Genomic DNA, 15,368 nt, shown 5'->3' with positions numbered 1-15,368 from the left:
ACATGGTGCCAATAGGGCTGCTCAATGTGTTGTCTGTGGGAACAGCTGGCCACAATGCCAGCCAGCAGCTGGGAGAGGAGCAGCCCACCAGCAACAGCAGGTCTGCTGTCAGTCCCATTGGCACAATTTGTACAAGTGCTGTTTCTCATCCTTGGCAAATAATCTGAACTGAAAAGCATACCATCTATCCCTAAGATTTCCTGAATGTCCACAGTTCTGAAAGAGCTTGGTATCCCTTTCCATACCGGCAGAGAGAGAGGAATCTTAAAAAGGGCTTGGGGCTGCTTGCTTTGATTTCTCAGGGAGAAGTCACCTTCTCTTCAATCTTTTTCTACAAAATTGAAATTAAACTGTACTATTTCATTTGACCTGAAAGAGGCTTTGTCTAACGTTCAGTTCACAAACGTGTTGTTGGTTTTTTTCATATTTTTGGCTAGGACAAGAAGAAATCAAAATGTGGAACTTTCTGTGGGTTTCATCAAGTTACATTGCTGCTCCTTGAATTGTTTCTTGTTTCTGTGTAGTGATGCCAGTTTGAAGGATGCACTGTCAGACTCTGACTCCGACATGGGCAGCACGGAGCAGCTCGATCAGGGCAGCACAGACACCTTGGCAAATGGATGCAAGGCAGATAGCGAGGCTGCCAAGAGGCTGGCCAAGCGCCTCTACAACCTTGAAGGGTTCAAGCGCTGCGACGTGGCACGCCAGCTTGGTAAAAAGTAAGTGGGGCTTTGGGTTGCAGCCAACCCTATGAGGGGGTTGACTGACATGGCAGCATTGAGCATGACCAGAAGAAACACAGCTGTGGTGGGGAGGGTCTGGGGGAGGATTGGTCATGCTGGAAGGGTAGGACAAAGCCAGGAAGGGACAAAGCCTGCTGTTACAAGGGCTTGCTGGATGGAGTTGGAGATCCTTCCAGTTGAAACCGGTCCAAGACCAATGCCCTTGCAACCTGAAGCCTACAAGTTGTTTGCATGTATTGGGCATTGACTGCCACAAGCTGCTGCCTGTCAGAACCAAGAGCTTCCTGTGTTTGGTGAGGGCCCAGCAAGACCTCCTGTAAAGCAATCCCCAGGCTGAAGGGTTTGAGGTCCAGACCTGGATCTGGTCTGTGCTCCCTGTCTGTCCCCAGGTTTTTAATGTCTGCACCCCAAAATCTTCTTGCTGCAGTGCCCCCTGACCCAGTCTGTATAGATGCCATGAAGGGTTTGGTGGAGAGCCAGGTACACACTGGAGGTCCAAGCACCTCAGCTGGCAGATTTGCCTGGGTAAGGCAGAAGGGAAACAAAAAGTATTTACTCAAAAGTGGGAGAGTTACAGAGATTTCTAAGAGACAGTAACAGTAACAAGTGCAGCAGTAACAGATTATTTTAGGATGACAGTGGGTGTGAGGACACCAATCCCCATCATCCTTCTCCTGGATCAGATATAACCTGTGTTGCTGGGGCGTTTTTTATGTCCTTGAAATGTCTCACTCCCATCCAGATCAGCAGGACACAACCTTCCCTCAGCAAATACCCAAGCTGTCAGTTCCAAGGATTGTCTGTGACTCCCAGCTTAGTCCTGGGACAGAATGAGCCCCAGAATGATCTCCTAGAGAGGCTTTTTGTATCACCTGGCAGCATCCTCATTCTTCTTTTTTGCTGTGGTTCTTGTAGCACGTGCATTGCTGGTTGCTGCTGCCTCAGGTCTAGCATCCTTCTCCTTTCTTGCAAATTTGCCATGCCAGCTCATTGAGTGAGAGAAGTTTCAAGCAGTTGGCCTCTGGGGGTGCATCCGAGTGTGTCCCTTTGCTAGTTCCTGCAGTCCTCACTCATACCTGCAATCCTTACACCTTGGAAAGCTGTTTGGTGAGCCACATTTGGGAATTGACACAGCCTTTAAAAGAAAACCTTTGCTTTGATCATCTGGGTTTTGACATCTGAATCATTTCCCAGCACAAAAACTGGATAGAGCTGCAGGCTCTTGGACCAAGCAGGTGGATTTGCAGAGCAGGAAAGGAAGAAGGATGAGGACAGGTGTGTCTTAAGTTGGTCTTGCTCACTTAGACAATGTAAGGCCAATCTACGGTGGTGAGAGCAGGTTAAGTGATGCTTTCAGGCCAGCTCCCTGTAGGAGGTGGACTGGCTAGGAGGGTTGTTCAAAAAGGAAAAAATTTAATTTTAAAAGCTTTGTAACTCATTTTAACCCTTTATTTTCTTTGTGAATAGTGTCAATTTTCTCAAAAAAAGCAAAAAACAAACCAAACCCAAACACATTCATCATTGCAACCAAGTAGAAAAGGCTTGATGAACAAGGGAATGGAGGTTGGATATCTCCAGATAGTTTCTTTCCAGCTGACACAATTCTGTGAGGTTAACCTCAAATCCAGAAATTACCTTTGCCTCTCTGAAGAGCACATGTTTTGGCAACTGAACTCTCCATGGAAAATTTTTGTTCCTGGATTTGTCTGTGGCATTGTCTCAGCTCTGTCACTACCCACGATCACATGTCTCTTGCTGGAGGTTGAACTGTCTCAGCTGCCAGACCATGAAGATGGTAGTGCCAGGCACTTCCTTGCAAAGTTTCCCAAGAGAGCACTGTGTTCACAAAACCATGCAGGCAGCAACAGAGCAGGCAGCAGAGCACAGTTTCGGCATTGCAGTGCACGGAGAACTGGGTGTCTGTCAGAGTCCCATGGGCAGTATGGCAAGGGCACACAGTGTATTTTTCTCCCCTGGAGACTAGGTAAATTTTACTTAGCTAAACTTCTTATGGACAGTCTTTTTTTGATCCAGATGACTGTGGCACAAAAAGGATCCTGGACAGTACAGGCTTAGCTCTGTAGGACAGTGTGATTCAGGCTGTAAAACAGCACATATCTGTCTGCATCGAGCCATGCAGGAATGAAACTGGGAGAAAAGGCTAGGGCTCCTGTGTTGCTCATGGGGTGGCTTGTGACTCAGACAGGCCAGTAAGCACTCTTGGTGCCTGGACCTTCCCCAGCCAGGCAGAAAAATCATCAAGCTGGGGTGTAAGGAGAGAGGAGGTCTGTAGAGGCTGGCTGTGTGGCAAGGCCACCAGCCAAAGCATGCCAGATATGTCCCCCATGGCAAACGCTTTGCTGTTCTTGTGGGGATGTTTCTGTCGTGTCTGAGCTGTGTGGTGGAAGTGCTACCTGTTCCTGCAGGAGGAGCTGGGACTGGCACAGAGAAAGAGAAGGGCAATTCTTCAATGGGGAAACCAGAGCAAGCAGCTAAGCCCACCTTAGTGTAGGCCACGGTCCTGCCCTGGCCAGTGTTGGAGCTCTGTGTCCCAGGCACACCTGGGGCTTGTTAACTGGCTCTCGAGCTCAGGGAGAAGGGTCCCATCAGTGTCACTGAGCCCCTGGCAGACATAGGAGTTAAGCTGTTTCCTGGGGGCTGTCTGCCTTCAAGTGTCCTGCAACATTGTCTGGTTCCCTCAGCAGAGCTGACGGTCCCTGCCTGCAGATTTTCCAAGCAGAGAGAAATCAAGTGAGGCACACAGGAAAGCATGATGGGCACCCAGGCTGGGGACTGTTGGTACCACAGCAGCTGGCATAGACCATTTGTCCTGGGGGTCACAAATTCCTTAAGGACTCCTGACCTTCATCAAGAGCTGAAGGACAGGCAGCAAGGCTTGCCTATCTTTCCAGGCTGCCCTGGTGGGACAGTGAGGTGAAGACAAACTCCTACCCACCTTCATCCTGCCTGACTATAGATCTAGTTAGGAATGTAAATTAGGGTGTAGCTCCCAGTGTAGGCCATGGAGACATCTCAAGAGCAATTCGGCCCACCCATATCTGTGCTGAGCTATAGACATGCCAAGTCTTTTGGCTTTAGGCAGCCTTGGGTAAGGCTGGACCTTGAAGCCCAGCTTGACTTAAGTGGGGGGAGTCAGACACTGTTCTCCCCTGTTGATCGCTGCAGTGCTGCAGTACATGGCAGTTTTTGCTGTGTGCCCAGTGCCCAGAGTGCCCAAGCAGGTTCTCAGGAGACCTGGCAAATAGGTGCCCAAACAGAAAGAATCAAACCTTTTCTTCTGGGAGACTACAACTGCATGTGTGAGGTGGGACCTGACCTGTGGAAGGGAGAGTGCTGGCTAGTTCCCAGCACAGGCACAGCCAATGCATGAGGTCTTCTGCAGACGTAGAGCCGAGAGGATCCCAGAGGAGACCTGGGGCTTACTTGATTCTGCTCGTTCTTTGGCACAGGGGTGAAGATGTGGTAACATCTCCTTTCACAAATGTGTGGTCATCATCTGCATCTCACATCACCTTGCTGTGAAGTTCCAGGACAACTGGAGAAGTATCCCTGGCAAGCTGGCAGGAATCTGCGTGCCAATCATTGTTGCACTGCTTCAGACAGACTAACCCAGGGGCCATGGGGCCATAAGGACATATTCTTTCCCAGAGCTAACAATCCAAAATTATAAGATTGTTTTATGAATGTGAGGCCTAGTGGCTTCATACAGCTTTGAAACAGTCACCTGAGCAAACTCCAGCAGCACTACTTATGTCCTGCCTCTCAAAACTCAGCCTGGACCTCTCCCCTGAAGCTGTCCCTCTGCTTTGCCTGATCCCACTGTGTGTCGTGCTTCCAAACAGCATGCATGCCAGAGGCTTTACAGCATCCACCTCACTGCAGAAGATGAAACAATGCTGTAGGAAAAGCAATGAGTTCTGCCAGTAACATGTCCTGGGGTGAAACTGGATGTGCAATGCTTAGCACATCCATATGTTTTTCATTTTGTGGGGAGAAGGAAAGGGAATTGTATATGGCAAAGGCTGAACATATTGAGATCATCTACCTTTTCTTGCCAGTATTCACTGATTATTCTTGCACTCTGCTACCTGAGTTGTGTAGATAGAGGAACTTAACAGCATTCATTATTGCTTGGTTGAGAGAGCTAGAGTTGACTGATTGAGTCGAGCTCCACAACCGCCCATCTTGGCAACACATCTCCAAGCATCTTTCAAAAATGTGGCAGGGAAATAGTTTCTGGGGAAGCATTCAGCAATGAGCAGGCCAGAAGCTCAGCTGAGCTCTCCTGCTCCAGTTCCCAGGGGCACCCGACATGCAAGTAATAAGGTGCTGTGGTGAGAGGGTGGGATGGGAGCCAATGTGGAGTGGAGACCAAGAATATTGCAGTAGAAGGAGGAGACACGTCCAGCAGTGGGAGAGGACTAGGTAAGAGAGAAGGTGCCTGATGAGCACAGGACATCCTTATGGCCTCCTCCTTCTACTGGCTGGTTTGGCAGCAGCACAGCAGAGGGGGGCACTGGGGGCCCACATCTCTCATTCTGAGGTGCCTAGGTCTGGTAGCCGCAGTGCTAGGCTGTGGACATGTTAGCACCCTTTGGAGGTCTTCTAGCAGCATTTCAAGATAGAATAAAGTCCCCCTGGGTCTGGGATCACGTCTGCAGTGTCTTGCTGGGAGATTGGGCTGGCCAGGAGGCAGCAGTCTGCTGTTCCTCTTGTAGACAGTGTCTTCTTCCCTGATGAAAGGGCTGACTACTCACTCTTTAATTACAGTAACGAATTTAGCAAGTTGGTAGCAGAGGAGTATCTCAGCTTCTTTGACTTCACTGGCCTGACCCTTGACAAAGCACTCAGGTGAGCTGGTCTCTGGCACTCCCGCGTAAGGCCTGGGCTGGACAGAGCGGAGCAGCGCGGTGGGTTTCTCGTCTGGGCTTCCTGACACCATGGAGGCTGTCTGTATGAAAGGAGCAGGGACTGGGGGGAGTCGTTGTCATTTAATCTTTGCTTTGATGTCATGTTTGGCACAAGCTACTGCCACCAAAAATAAGCTTTGACAGGAGGGCCCACAATCTGCTTCCCCATGGTGGAGGGCAGTTTTCCTAGGAATCCCATCCTGTACAAAATCAGAGCAAGTGGAAGCAACTTCTTCCCTTAGGACAGACAACCCACGCTGGTCCCATCAAGCCAGAGGTGGGTCAGATCTCAGCTGACAGCACATTTCCCTACACAGCTCAAAGCTGGCTCCATAGACACCTTTTACATTGCACCTGCAGGTTGTGCAGGCTGGTGGGAGGAGAAAGGCCTTCCTATCTGCTCTGAGGACCCCCTTTCCATCTCCCGCGTTAGCATGGATGCTGCCCACAGATTGATCCATGACATCTTTAAGTATACTTTCTCTTTGCAGGACGTTCTTAAAAGCGTTCCCGCTGATGGGAGAGACACAGGAGCGGGAGCGGGTGCTGATTCATTTCTCCCGGCGATACTGCCAGTGCAACCCAGAGGAGAACACGTCTGAAGGTACCACTTTCCTTCCCTGGCTCTAGTGTCCATTGCACACTCACAGTGCACCTGTGTCACAGAGCCTGAGTGTAAAACTGACCATGCACAGCCGGGTCTGAATAGTACCAGGCAGGCAAGGCTGCAGCTTCTTCTTTTCTCTGGGATCCTGCCCTGCTGATTATCTCTGCCCTAGGAGAGACTGGGACACCAGGTGCTGTACAGACCACCCCAAGAGAGCCAGATGAGTCTCCTCAGGATCTGAGGGTCTGAGTGTGGGCTCCCAGGGAGCCTTGTCCTCTCAAGTGCATAAAAGCTGTGCTGAAGACAAGCTCCTCAGCTGTAGCCTGGATTAGTGGCCATACTTCGCCCAGCACCAGGGGAGGTGGTGAGTGGTTCTCAAGGGTTGCAAATTACTGCAATCATGTCTTGCAAAGTGGTTGCTGGCAGTGGGGAAATGAGTGGCTGGTGCTAGCTCAGCCCAAGACCTTGCTAATTTAATGGAATAAGAATTATGAAATAATTTCCATGCAGACTGAGGAATGCTGTTGGCTTGTCATGCACAGGGTTTTTGTTCCTTGCATCTACAATTGCAGCAGGAGAAAGCACAGCTGGGTAAAATTCTGGGCTCACTGGAGTGGCAGATTTTGTTAGCTACTTTCAGCACCTCCCCATTATTTTTTTAAGTTGATATAGTTTCTTCTGACATTTTTTAAATAGGAAAGGCCATTCCTGGTACACATGCACACATCCAGACATGAGCATGTCCATGTTTGCACTTACATGAATGACTCTACACACCTGCTTACGGGCATGTAGAAATGCCCCCATGGGTGGAAATCAGGCTGCTGACCTGACAGCAGTGTCAGTTGTTCCTCCTCCACCCCTTCAGCATGCAATATGACACCTGTGTCTGAGAGGTCCTGCTTGTCTCCATCTTGCAGGCTTCCCAAATAGCAGCAGTGCCTAGTGTCACCTGAACCCTCTAGTCCCTCTGCAAGGCTAACTGGACACAAGTTGTTCTCAAAACAGAATGACGTCTTTGCTTCTATTAGTGGTATCCCAATAAAGTACAGGTTTAGATTTCATTTCCCTGTGTTTGTGCAATATTCTCTCCCACTGATCCAAAGAGGACCTTCCCCTGCAAAGGGTCCTCCACCTGTAGACATTAAGCTGCAGGCTGAATTTTCAGCAGCAGTCCTCAACTGAAATATCCCAAATGTGAAGTCCTGAACCCTCATCAACACATCCCCCTGGAAGTGATCCCCAACCATATTGTATCCACCCCAACTCCTACAGACAAGGGTCTTGGGACCCTTTCTCCCCTCTGGTCCACAGGTGTCTAACAACCTCTGTGAGGACATACACACACCAACTTGAGCAGAGGCTGAGCTGGAGCACAGAGGGTCAGTGCAGTGGATCCGACTCTGTCCCACACCCTTCAGCATGAGGGTGTTTTGAGGGCAGTGACTAGTCAAACAAAACCCATGGCAACATGGGTTACAAAGCTGCTGATGGAGCCACGCTACGGCAACTGTTCAGAAGAGGAATTAGACCCCAGTTCTGAAGTCTGTGAGAAGGTACTTGCTAATGCAAACATGAATGAAGCCAGAAAGTTAAACTGCTCCATAACTTTGTGGCCCTCAATGGAGATGTCACTGCTGCTGGTAGAACCTGTTTTTAAAATAATACACTCCTGAACAGTACAAAACTATTAAGAGTAAGTAAAACTGGATCTGAAACACATTATTGCTGATGCTGTCACGACCTAGTCATTAATGTTTAGGGCCACAGCATTGCCTGTGGTGATGGCAGCACATTTCACAAGGCTGGGCAGGAGCACTTACTGCAGACCAAATGTAAACTGGATGAGTCCCAAGCAGGACAGAGCTGCACTCAGGACTGGAATTGAATGGGGCTTGAAAAATACAATTGTAATCCAAGTACTACTTGAAGTTGATGCAATGGAGGGAAGCAAAGTGGCTCCTTCAGGTCAAATCTTTTGCAGATACTGCAAAAATGTGCACTAGGTCTGTGGTAATTTGAGAAAGTTATTGCAAGCTCTTTCTTCAGGAAGCAGTTCCTTCTTGTTGCATCCAGCCTAAATTTGCAAAGGATGTTCCACCAAGATGAAATCTGAGCCACTGTGTAGTATCTAGATTTCTAAAGAAACACCTCTGGCTGTGACAGTCTATTGGCATAGAGGCATGATAGAGTCAAGGCAGTTTTGTCTGGAGGTAATCAAGTGTCTGAGAAGGTCTTAAAGCCCTCTAAGACATTTCAGGGCATTAAAGCATGCTGATTCAATAACTCCTCCATTGATGGAGGCATGGCTGTTGCAGCACCAAGGGTCATTTCAGCCTATATGATGGGATGCTGCAGATGAGAGTGGCAGAAGCTCTGACCTACTGACCACTGAGATTTTTCCCCAGAGAGTGGTGTCATGGACACTTTATTAGTGCTTTCCTGTACAGATGACATGGAAGAACTATATAGTTGTGTTGTGGCACTGTGTGAACGAAGAAAAAAAGTGAATGCAACTGAGCTGAGCAACAGTAAGAAAATAGCAGGTTTTGGGACACCAGCTCCACCTTGGGGCCATGTGGGACATTATTTACCTCACCAAAGTGATACAATAAAGCCAGGCAAAGATGTTAGCCCAGAATCTCCCACAGAGACCCCAAAATACGCACTGGGGAGGCGTGTTGTCCTAAGCCCAAAGCTACTTCCTGTGAAACTGAAGGAAGCATCTTTCTTAGGAATTGATTCTCTTGAAGGGGGATGTCCGTCACACCATGTCCCCAGGATTGTCAGCCCTCATAGAGAAATATGTGGTGCTCCCATGAGAAACCCTTCCTTCCTCAGAGACTATGGTTCTTCCAGGAAAGGGAGAAGCTCGTGCTCAGTTGCCTTCATCCTGGGCTCATGTGTTTGGTTGCCTTTAGCTGGCAGTGTTCAGAGCTTGGCCTTGAGCATGGAATGCTCAGGGCTTGTCCCTATTCCACACAAATTGTGCCTTTGTTTTGTGGCTGACCGGGATGGGGATGGGCCACAGCTGGTTCTCTGTGGCTGCACATCTACTTCCACAAGAAGAGACCACTGTCACTTCCCCATTCAGGCCTGGGGGTAAGTTACAGCCTGACACTAAGTCACCAATTCGCAGAGCAGCCAGGAGCATCATGTCATGTCTGGCTTGGTCTGTGGAGCAGTCCATCTGTGTGAGCACACCAAGTCATGCCAAGAGCAGGGCCAAAGACCAAGGCTGTAGTATTTCTGTCCCTGCCTCCTCCCTGGTGCTCTCTAGCCCTTTGTGAGGGCCTTGCAAGGACCAGTTCATGTGCCAGAGTGCATTTGCATCTCACTATTGTGAGGTGGTACGTGGAGACTAGTCTCTTGACCTTGAACAGCTTCAGGACACAGCAGGGTTTTTAAATAAAAGCAAGCCACCAGGCTGCCTGGTACAGAAGAGGGTGATGCACTGTCTCAAATGGAAGGAAAACTTCATGTGAGTTAAGTTAGAGAGCCAAATATGTTGCGCTCATTTGCAGTAATAATGTTTGTTGAGCAACTCAAGAGTTTATAGGCTGCCTGGGAATAATGGCTACCTCAGGCAGACCTAAGGGTAAATCCCTGAGGAGACTGCAACCAACTCGGGGGAAACGAGCTCTGTTTGCCAGTATCTCTGTCCCATTCTGCATTGGCATTGGCAAAAAATGGCTATGGAGGAAGACTCAGTGGAAGTCTGGTCTTCAGAAAGCCATTGACAAACCAACTAGCCTTGGTTTTGCAATGGGTGGGCTGCCAAGACAGCAAACATTGAAACTGCATGGGAAGGGGAGTAATCATAGCCATCTTACTGTTGTCTGTTTCAGATGGGATTCATACGCTCACCTGTGCTCTAATGCTGCTAAACACAGACCTTCACGGCCATGTAAGTAGTGCTCAGAGGGTCATCCTTTCTTTTTTCCTTCCCAGTATAGCGGTCTGTCCCTTTATGCAGGATGTGGTGCTAGAAAATAGAGATAAATTGGCAGAAAGTACTCTGACCACCTCCAGGGGGAATTTCGGGTGCCAGGCCCATACTTGGGGACAGTCCTCTTAGTGTCACCCCACACTCAAGCCAAAGGCATATCTCCTGCTGACAACAGTTATCTTATACAGGCACAGGCAATGCAGCTTTCTTCCCAGGACCTGTTGCATGCATCAGCCCTATCCCAGGAGCTCTCGTGGAGAGGTCTTCACCACCAGTCTCTGCGGAGCTGGCAAACAGCAGCACCAATGGTGCAGATATCTGAGGCTCCCCTCATCCCAGAAACTGCTGCAAGGGAGTCAGTGGCTTCATACAGGTCTAGGTTTGATCTTTCCTTCCCAAAATATGATGTAAGTCCCAGCTGTTCCTTTTCCTCAAGATGTAAGGGACAGCCACTGGAGAGTTTCATATCAGAGAGGCCTCTGGACAAAGATCAGGGTGAGCAGAGCTCAGTGCCCAAGGGTGTGGTTGGGAAATAGCAGAATATGTTAAGAAGATCTCACCAACTCTTAGAGGCTTTTTCAGGCAACGTAGGAACATTTGTTCCTAAAAGGTCAACCAGAGTATAGAAAGGAAAGCAGAGTGGGACAAAAAATAACTGCATTGAGGAGATGGGACCAGGCATAGGGGACAGCACCGTGACATTGCGTACCCTCGGAGACCCCTGCCATAGGGTACATCTGGGAGTATGCATGGACTCTGCGCCCTGCTCAGTGCTGTAGAAGGCTGTAGGCACTGTTGACTCTGATCTCCTCCCTGCTCTCCAGCCTTTGGTGCAGGCATAGAGCATGGCTGTAAGCCTCAGGTGGCTGTACCCCCTTTACAGGGGTGGAGGAGTTCCTCAAGTCTCAGGTCACTGAAGTACCTTCTTTCATAGCCCCTCTGAGAGCTCAGACCTGGAATCACAGCCTCCCCAGAGGTTGTGTGAAGATGGAGGGGGCATGGGGGAATGATTTATTATAGCGGCCTGTGCATATGAAACCTACACACCCTTTTTCTGCCCCACAGTCCCATGATTTTCAAGCTGTATCATCAGAGTCCTCTTCTGCCTCCAGCTGGTAACAATTTGTTGTTCATCTGCAGAGACTTGCCCTGATTTTCTCTTCATTAGCCTGTTAATGAGGGGATAGTAGGCCATAATGTAGCTCTTTTTTTGCATACTGGTGTCTAATCGCCTTTGAGAGGAGGCATTTTCTGGGGGGTAGGAAGAGGACACTGTATGAGTGCTCTTCACCTATGATGGCAAAGGTGCAAAGGCCATCAGCTTCACCGTGCCATCCTGACAGTCCACCTGAGAGACCCTCCCCATCATTACAGCACAGATACTGCCTTCATGACAGTGGCAAGGTTTGAATACAGCAGTTGACACTGAACTCAGGAATTCCCTGAGACCAGGGGATTACGGGTCTCAGCAAGAACATCCTTCCCAGATGAGCACTGTGGCCTGCACCAAGATGGTTACAGCTGCTACAGCCTCATCCTTTGGGGCACAGGCAGCCTGACCAATGTTACATTGGCCACCCACATGGATTCCAGTAACATGTCTAGGCAAAGTGTTTCTGCAGGCAGTGGGACAGCAGTGGGGATGGCTTCTGGGCAGCTCATACAGCATTCTTCTTTCAGCCAAATGTTTGGAGCCAAGAAACTATTTTCATTAAAGCATTTCCTGCAACAGCAAAAGCAGCATTGTGGCAGAAGGCAAACTATGCAACTTCAGTCTGCTTTGTCTAATTTTTTTTAAATTAAAAAAATATCCAAAATATGCCTCTGGGAAGACAGAAATTATTGAAAAGGCAAAAAAAAACCCCTAAACCTCCAAAGTGTTACCATTTCTGTTTTTCATTGACAAGCTGGCTAAAATGCCTCGTAGGAAGAAACAATCTTATGCTATCTAGGCAAAGAAACAATAGTTTTCTTTTGGTGAGGTGTAGAAATGCCTGAGCTTTTCTTTGAAAAACCTTCTATTAATTTTTCTGCATGTGTAAAATTAATTTATTCTTCTCCTTCTCCTCCCTTTTCTGTTTTTCTTCCTTCTGCTCCTGGAACCTCTCTTTCTACTCTTTAACCCTTTACCAGGTGGTAAGTGCAGTCATTCTAGTGTTTTGCTTTAAAGCACTGGCATTTGACTTGTTTTTTTCTGTGTTAAAAAAAAATATTTTTGTTTGTCTGGATTCCTAAGTGGTTGTGCAGTGTCCTTCACTACTTAGTAACCCATTAGCAGCTGGTACGCGTCACATGAAATTCTTCTTGTGTAAAGAAACCTCCATGAACTGCAGTGTACCTGGGATTGTGTGACTTGATCTCTCATCCCTTTTCTTTAAAGTGCTGTCATGCTAAGGCATATCACTTTTTAATTTGTTTCATTTTTTAATATTGTGTGTTTGTGTTTCAGTGTTTTACTGTGCATTGGCATGGAGTGGGAAACTCCTTTGATTAGGAAAGGTTGGTTGATGTGTCTCCGTAAAGGGGCAGTTCTCTACAGCAGTGTCTCTTGAATGGGCTAGTTCACCATTCCAGCAGTAACCATCTTATATACTGAGTTCAGGCTTAAAAGTAATGAGACTGGCTTTAAAACATGAGATTTGCACCTGGCCACACTGGAGTTTTGCCTTAGTACAGTTGATTTTCTACCACAGACCCTGTTTCCAAACTGTCTAGAAAACTTACTGTCTTTAAAATGGGACACTCCATTTTCAGAGAATCACCTGGAGTTGGTGTTTAAAAGCCAGCAGTCACCAACAAACATTGCAAGCCTTGTAGTGTAAACCAGGTTGTTGCAACTCTCTACCTTGCTCTGCTGGTGCTGTTTGAGCTCCAGAAGGTCTTATAACAAAGACTGCTCTGCTCCATCTCTGCCCCTTGGAGACAAAGCTTTTGGATGTCTCCTTTTCAACTGTCAAAGTTAGCCCTCCTTGTTCGGAACTACTGGCCATGGAAGGACAGTGACAAATCAACACCTGTGCATCACCAGAACTTGTGGTTGCATTTTGGTGCTTTAGCAAAGACCAGCTTCTGGAGTCAGATTATAATGTGACAAGCTTTAGTGTTTGTTCAAAAAGCAGGCCAGCAGCTCTCATGGCCACTGAACAAAGCCTGAAATGGGATCACTGGCAGCTCCTAACTCCACATATCCATCGCTATTAATCTTACAAACCTTGTGATATTCTCCTTACTCCAAGCTTATGGTTTGGTGTTAGAAATACTGCTGCGTCAGTAGCACTGGGAGAGCTGAAGAGCTCTGAGATATAAGCAGCCACTGGCATCACCTGAAGAGTGACATCGGTCTGCTCACAGCAGCTTTGTGTGGTCCAGGGGTCACTGATATCTAAAGTATCACCCCTGCAGCAGGGTGATCTTTTTTCTGCAGCCAAGAACACATTCCCTACCAGATTCCTTGGTCCAGTCAGAGCAACGACCCTTTCTTAATGCTGAAGCATAAATGTTGTTTGGATTCTTCCCCTGAGGATGACTATCTGGGAGAGGTCAAAAGAGCCTGAGTAAAAGCAGGGCCTTCTGGGGTGTGATGCTCATGCTGGGGAGCTCACAGGTGATGTACTCCACTCACCACTTGGCAGCTGAGATGTTTGATGCCTGGGCCTCCAGCCCAGAACCTCAAGTGGTTTAACACCTCACAGAGGGATTACTGGGGACAGCACCCTAGATAGCCACCCTTCACAGCCTCTGGCCCCCAGGAAATTGCTTCTCCTCCTGGGGCTTTCACATGGCACCTGCTTTTCCCACTCAGCACCCAGCTCCATACTCACCTGCCCAGCCTCCTAACTCTGGGACTTGGCAACAGCCAAGGAATTCCAGGCTACAGCCCAGAGTCTTCTGGAGGTGGGTAGAACCACCCTGGACACTTCAGGAGATGGTCTGTGATCATCTTGGGTGAGTCAGCTCAGCAGTGGATGGCTGGGTTGAAACAATGGGATGAGAGGATCAGCCCTGTCTACCCATGATAAGATCAATCTCATCCTTCCTAATTTATTCTTAGGCACTCTAACCACCATTGTGCACCTTGTCTCCACAACTCTCCATTCTCATACTCTGTCTGCACCCATCCTCCTCCATCCATCCATTCCCATACTGCCTCTACCCATTCATCTAACTATCCACCCCTTCTTGTCTATTTAATCCACTGTTTGCTCACTCACTCTTCATCCAAGCACACCATGGTACTAGCTGATTGTCTGACAGTGATTCCTCATGCTTTGCTGCATCGTCTGGAACAAGCCAGGGGGACATATCAGGAATAATAGCCATGTGTGGCTGTGAAGTAGTCTTGCTGCCTTGTTCTGTTGCTGGTAAGTGACTGATGCACTACAAAAAAGCATCTGGCCCCATCTGTGTGGCTGGCCAGAAGTTAAGATGCACCTCCCTACCCAGAGGCCCCAGTTCAGCAAGGGACATCTTGAACACTGCGCTTTGAGGTGTGTAGGTACATTCCCCTGAAGATAATATCCACATGTGATGGTCTTGCTGACTCAGCAAGATGGTCTACTGTGTAAGAAGGTACCCCACTGCACCATCATAGTGGCCTTTTCCAGAGATGTTCCTGGGATTCCCCATACTTGCTAACTACTGCTGCAGTGTGTGAAAGCTCAGGCAGTCCCTGGTGCTGGTGCCATTGATAATGAGGCACCTGTGATCACAGAAATGTTTCTTTGCAGTATTGATCAAGTGAAGCTGAAAAGTCCATGTCCTGAAGTGGTTTTTTGTTTTCTTTATTCATCTGGTGTTGAATTGGACAACTTGCAGGGCTTTGTAATTGAGTGGCTGGCTCCAGCCCATTTCTCAAAGCAGTAAGCTGAAGTGTTAAGATATTGTTGACTTAGGTTGCATTGCATCTGAGCCATGCCAGCATCCTGTGCTCAATCCTACTGACAGCCAGCCTGAATCCTGCCCCTGACTCTGCAGTGTTTCGACAGCCTTGTCCAACAAGTTGATTCACAGTATTAACATCCTTGCTGGAGCTTTCTCATCACCTCTTCTGGTCATCAGAAAAAATCCTTCTCAATTGCTCAGCAATTGGCTGCTTTTCTACCGTGTGGCTGCTGTCTCAGTTTGAGCTCAGATCTCTT

At 48.2% G+C, this 15,368-nt stretch overlaps 1 protein-coding gene across 1 annotated transcript in view; it reads left to right on the top strand.

Moving 5' to 3' along the window:
• The window catches only part of PSD2 (pleckstrin and Sec7 domain containing 2), a 47,258-nt gene that overhangs the window by 10,174 nt on the left and 21,716 nt on the right, over positions 1–15,368 (top strand). The window contains exons 4-7 of the mRNA XM_064458764.1: positions 525–719; positions 5,535–5,615; positions 6,166–6,278; positions 10,130–10,188. Coding sequence (XP_064314834.1) covers positions 525–719; positions 5,535–5,615; positions 6,166–6,278; positions 10,130–10,188 — 448 coding nt within the window. The remainder of the gene's footprint in view (positions 1–524; positions 720–5,534; positions 5,616–6,165; positions 6,279–10,129; positions 10,189–15,368) is intronic.

Source organism: Phalacrocorax carbo, chromosome 8 (assembly GCF_963921805.1).
Source record: "Phalacrocorax carbo chromosome 8, bPhaCar2.1, whole genome shotgun sequence".
In the NCBI taxonomy this organism is placed as follows: domain Eukaryota; kingdom Metazoa; phylum Chordata; class Aves; order Suliformes; family Phalacrocoracidae; genus Phalacrocorax; species Phalacrocorax carbo.
Note: the sequence above shows the minus strand (reverse complement) of the source record. Positions and strands in the feature narration are given on the sequence as shown.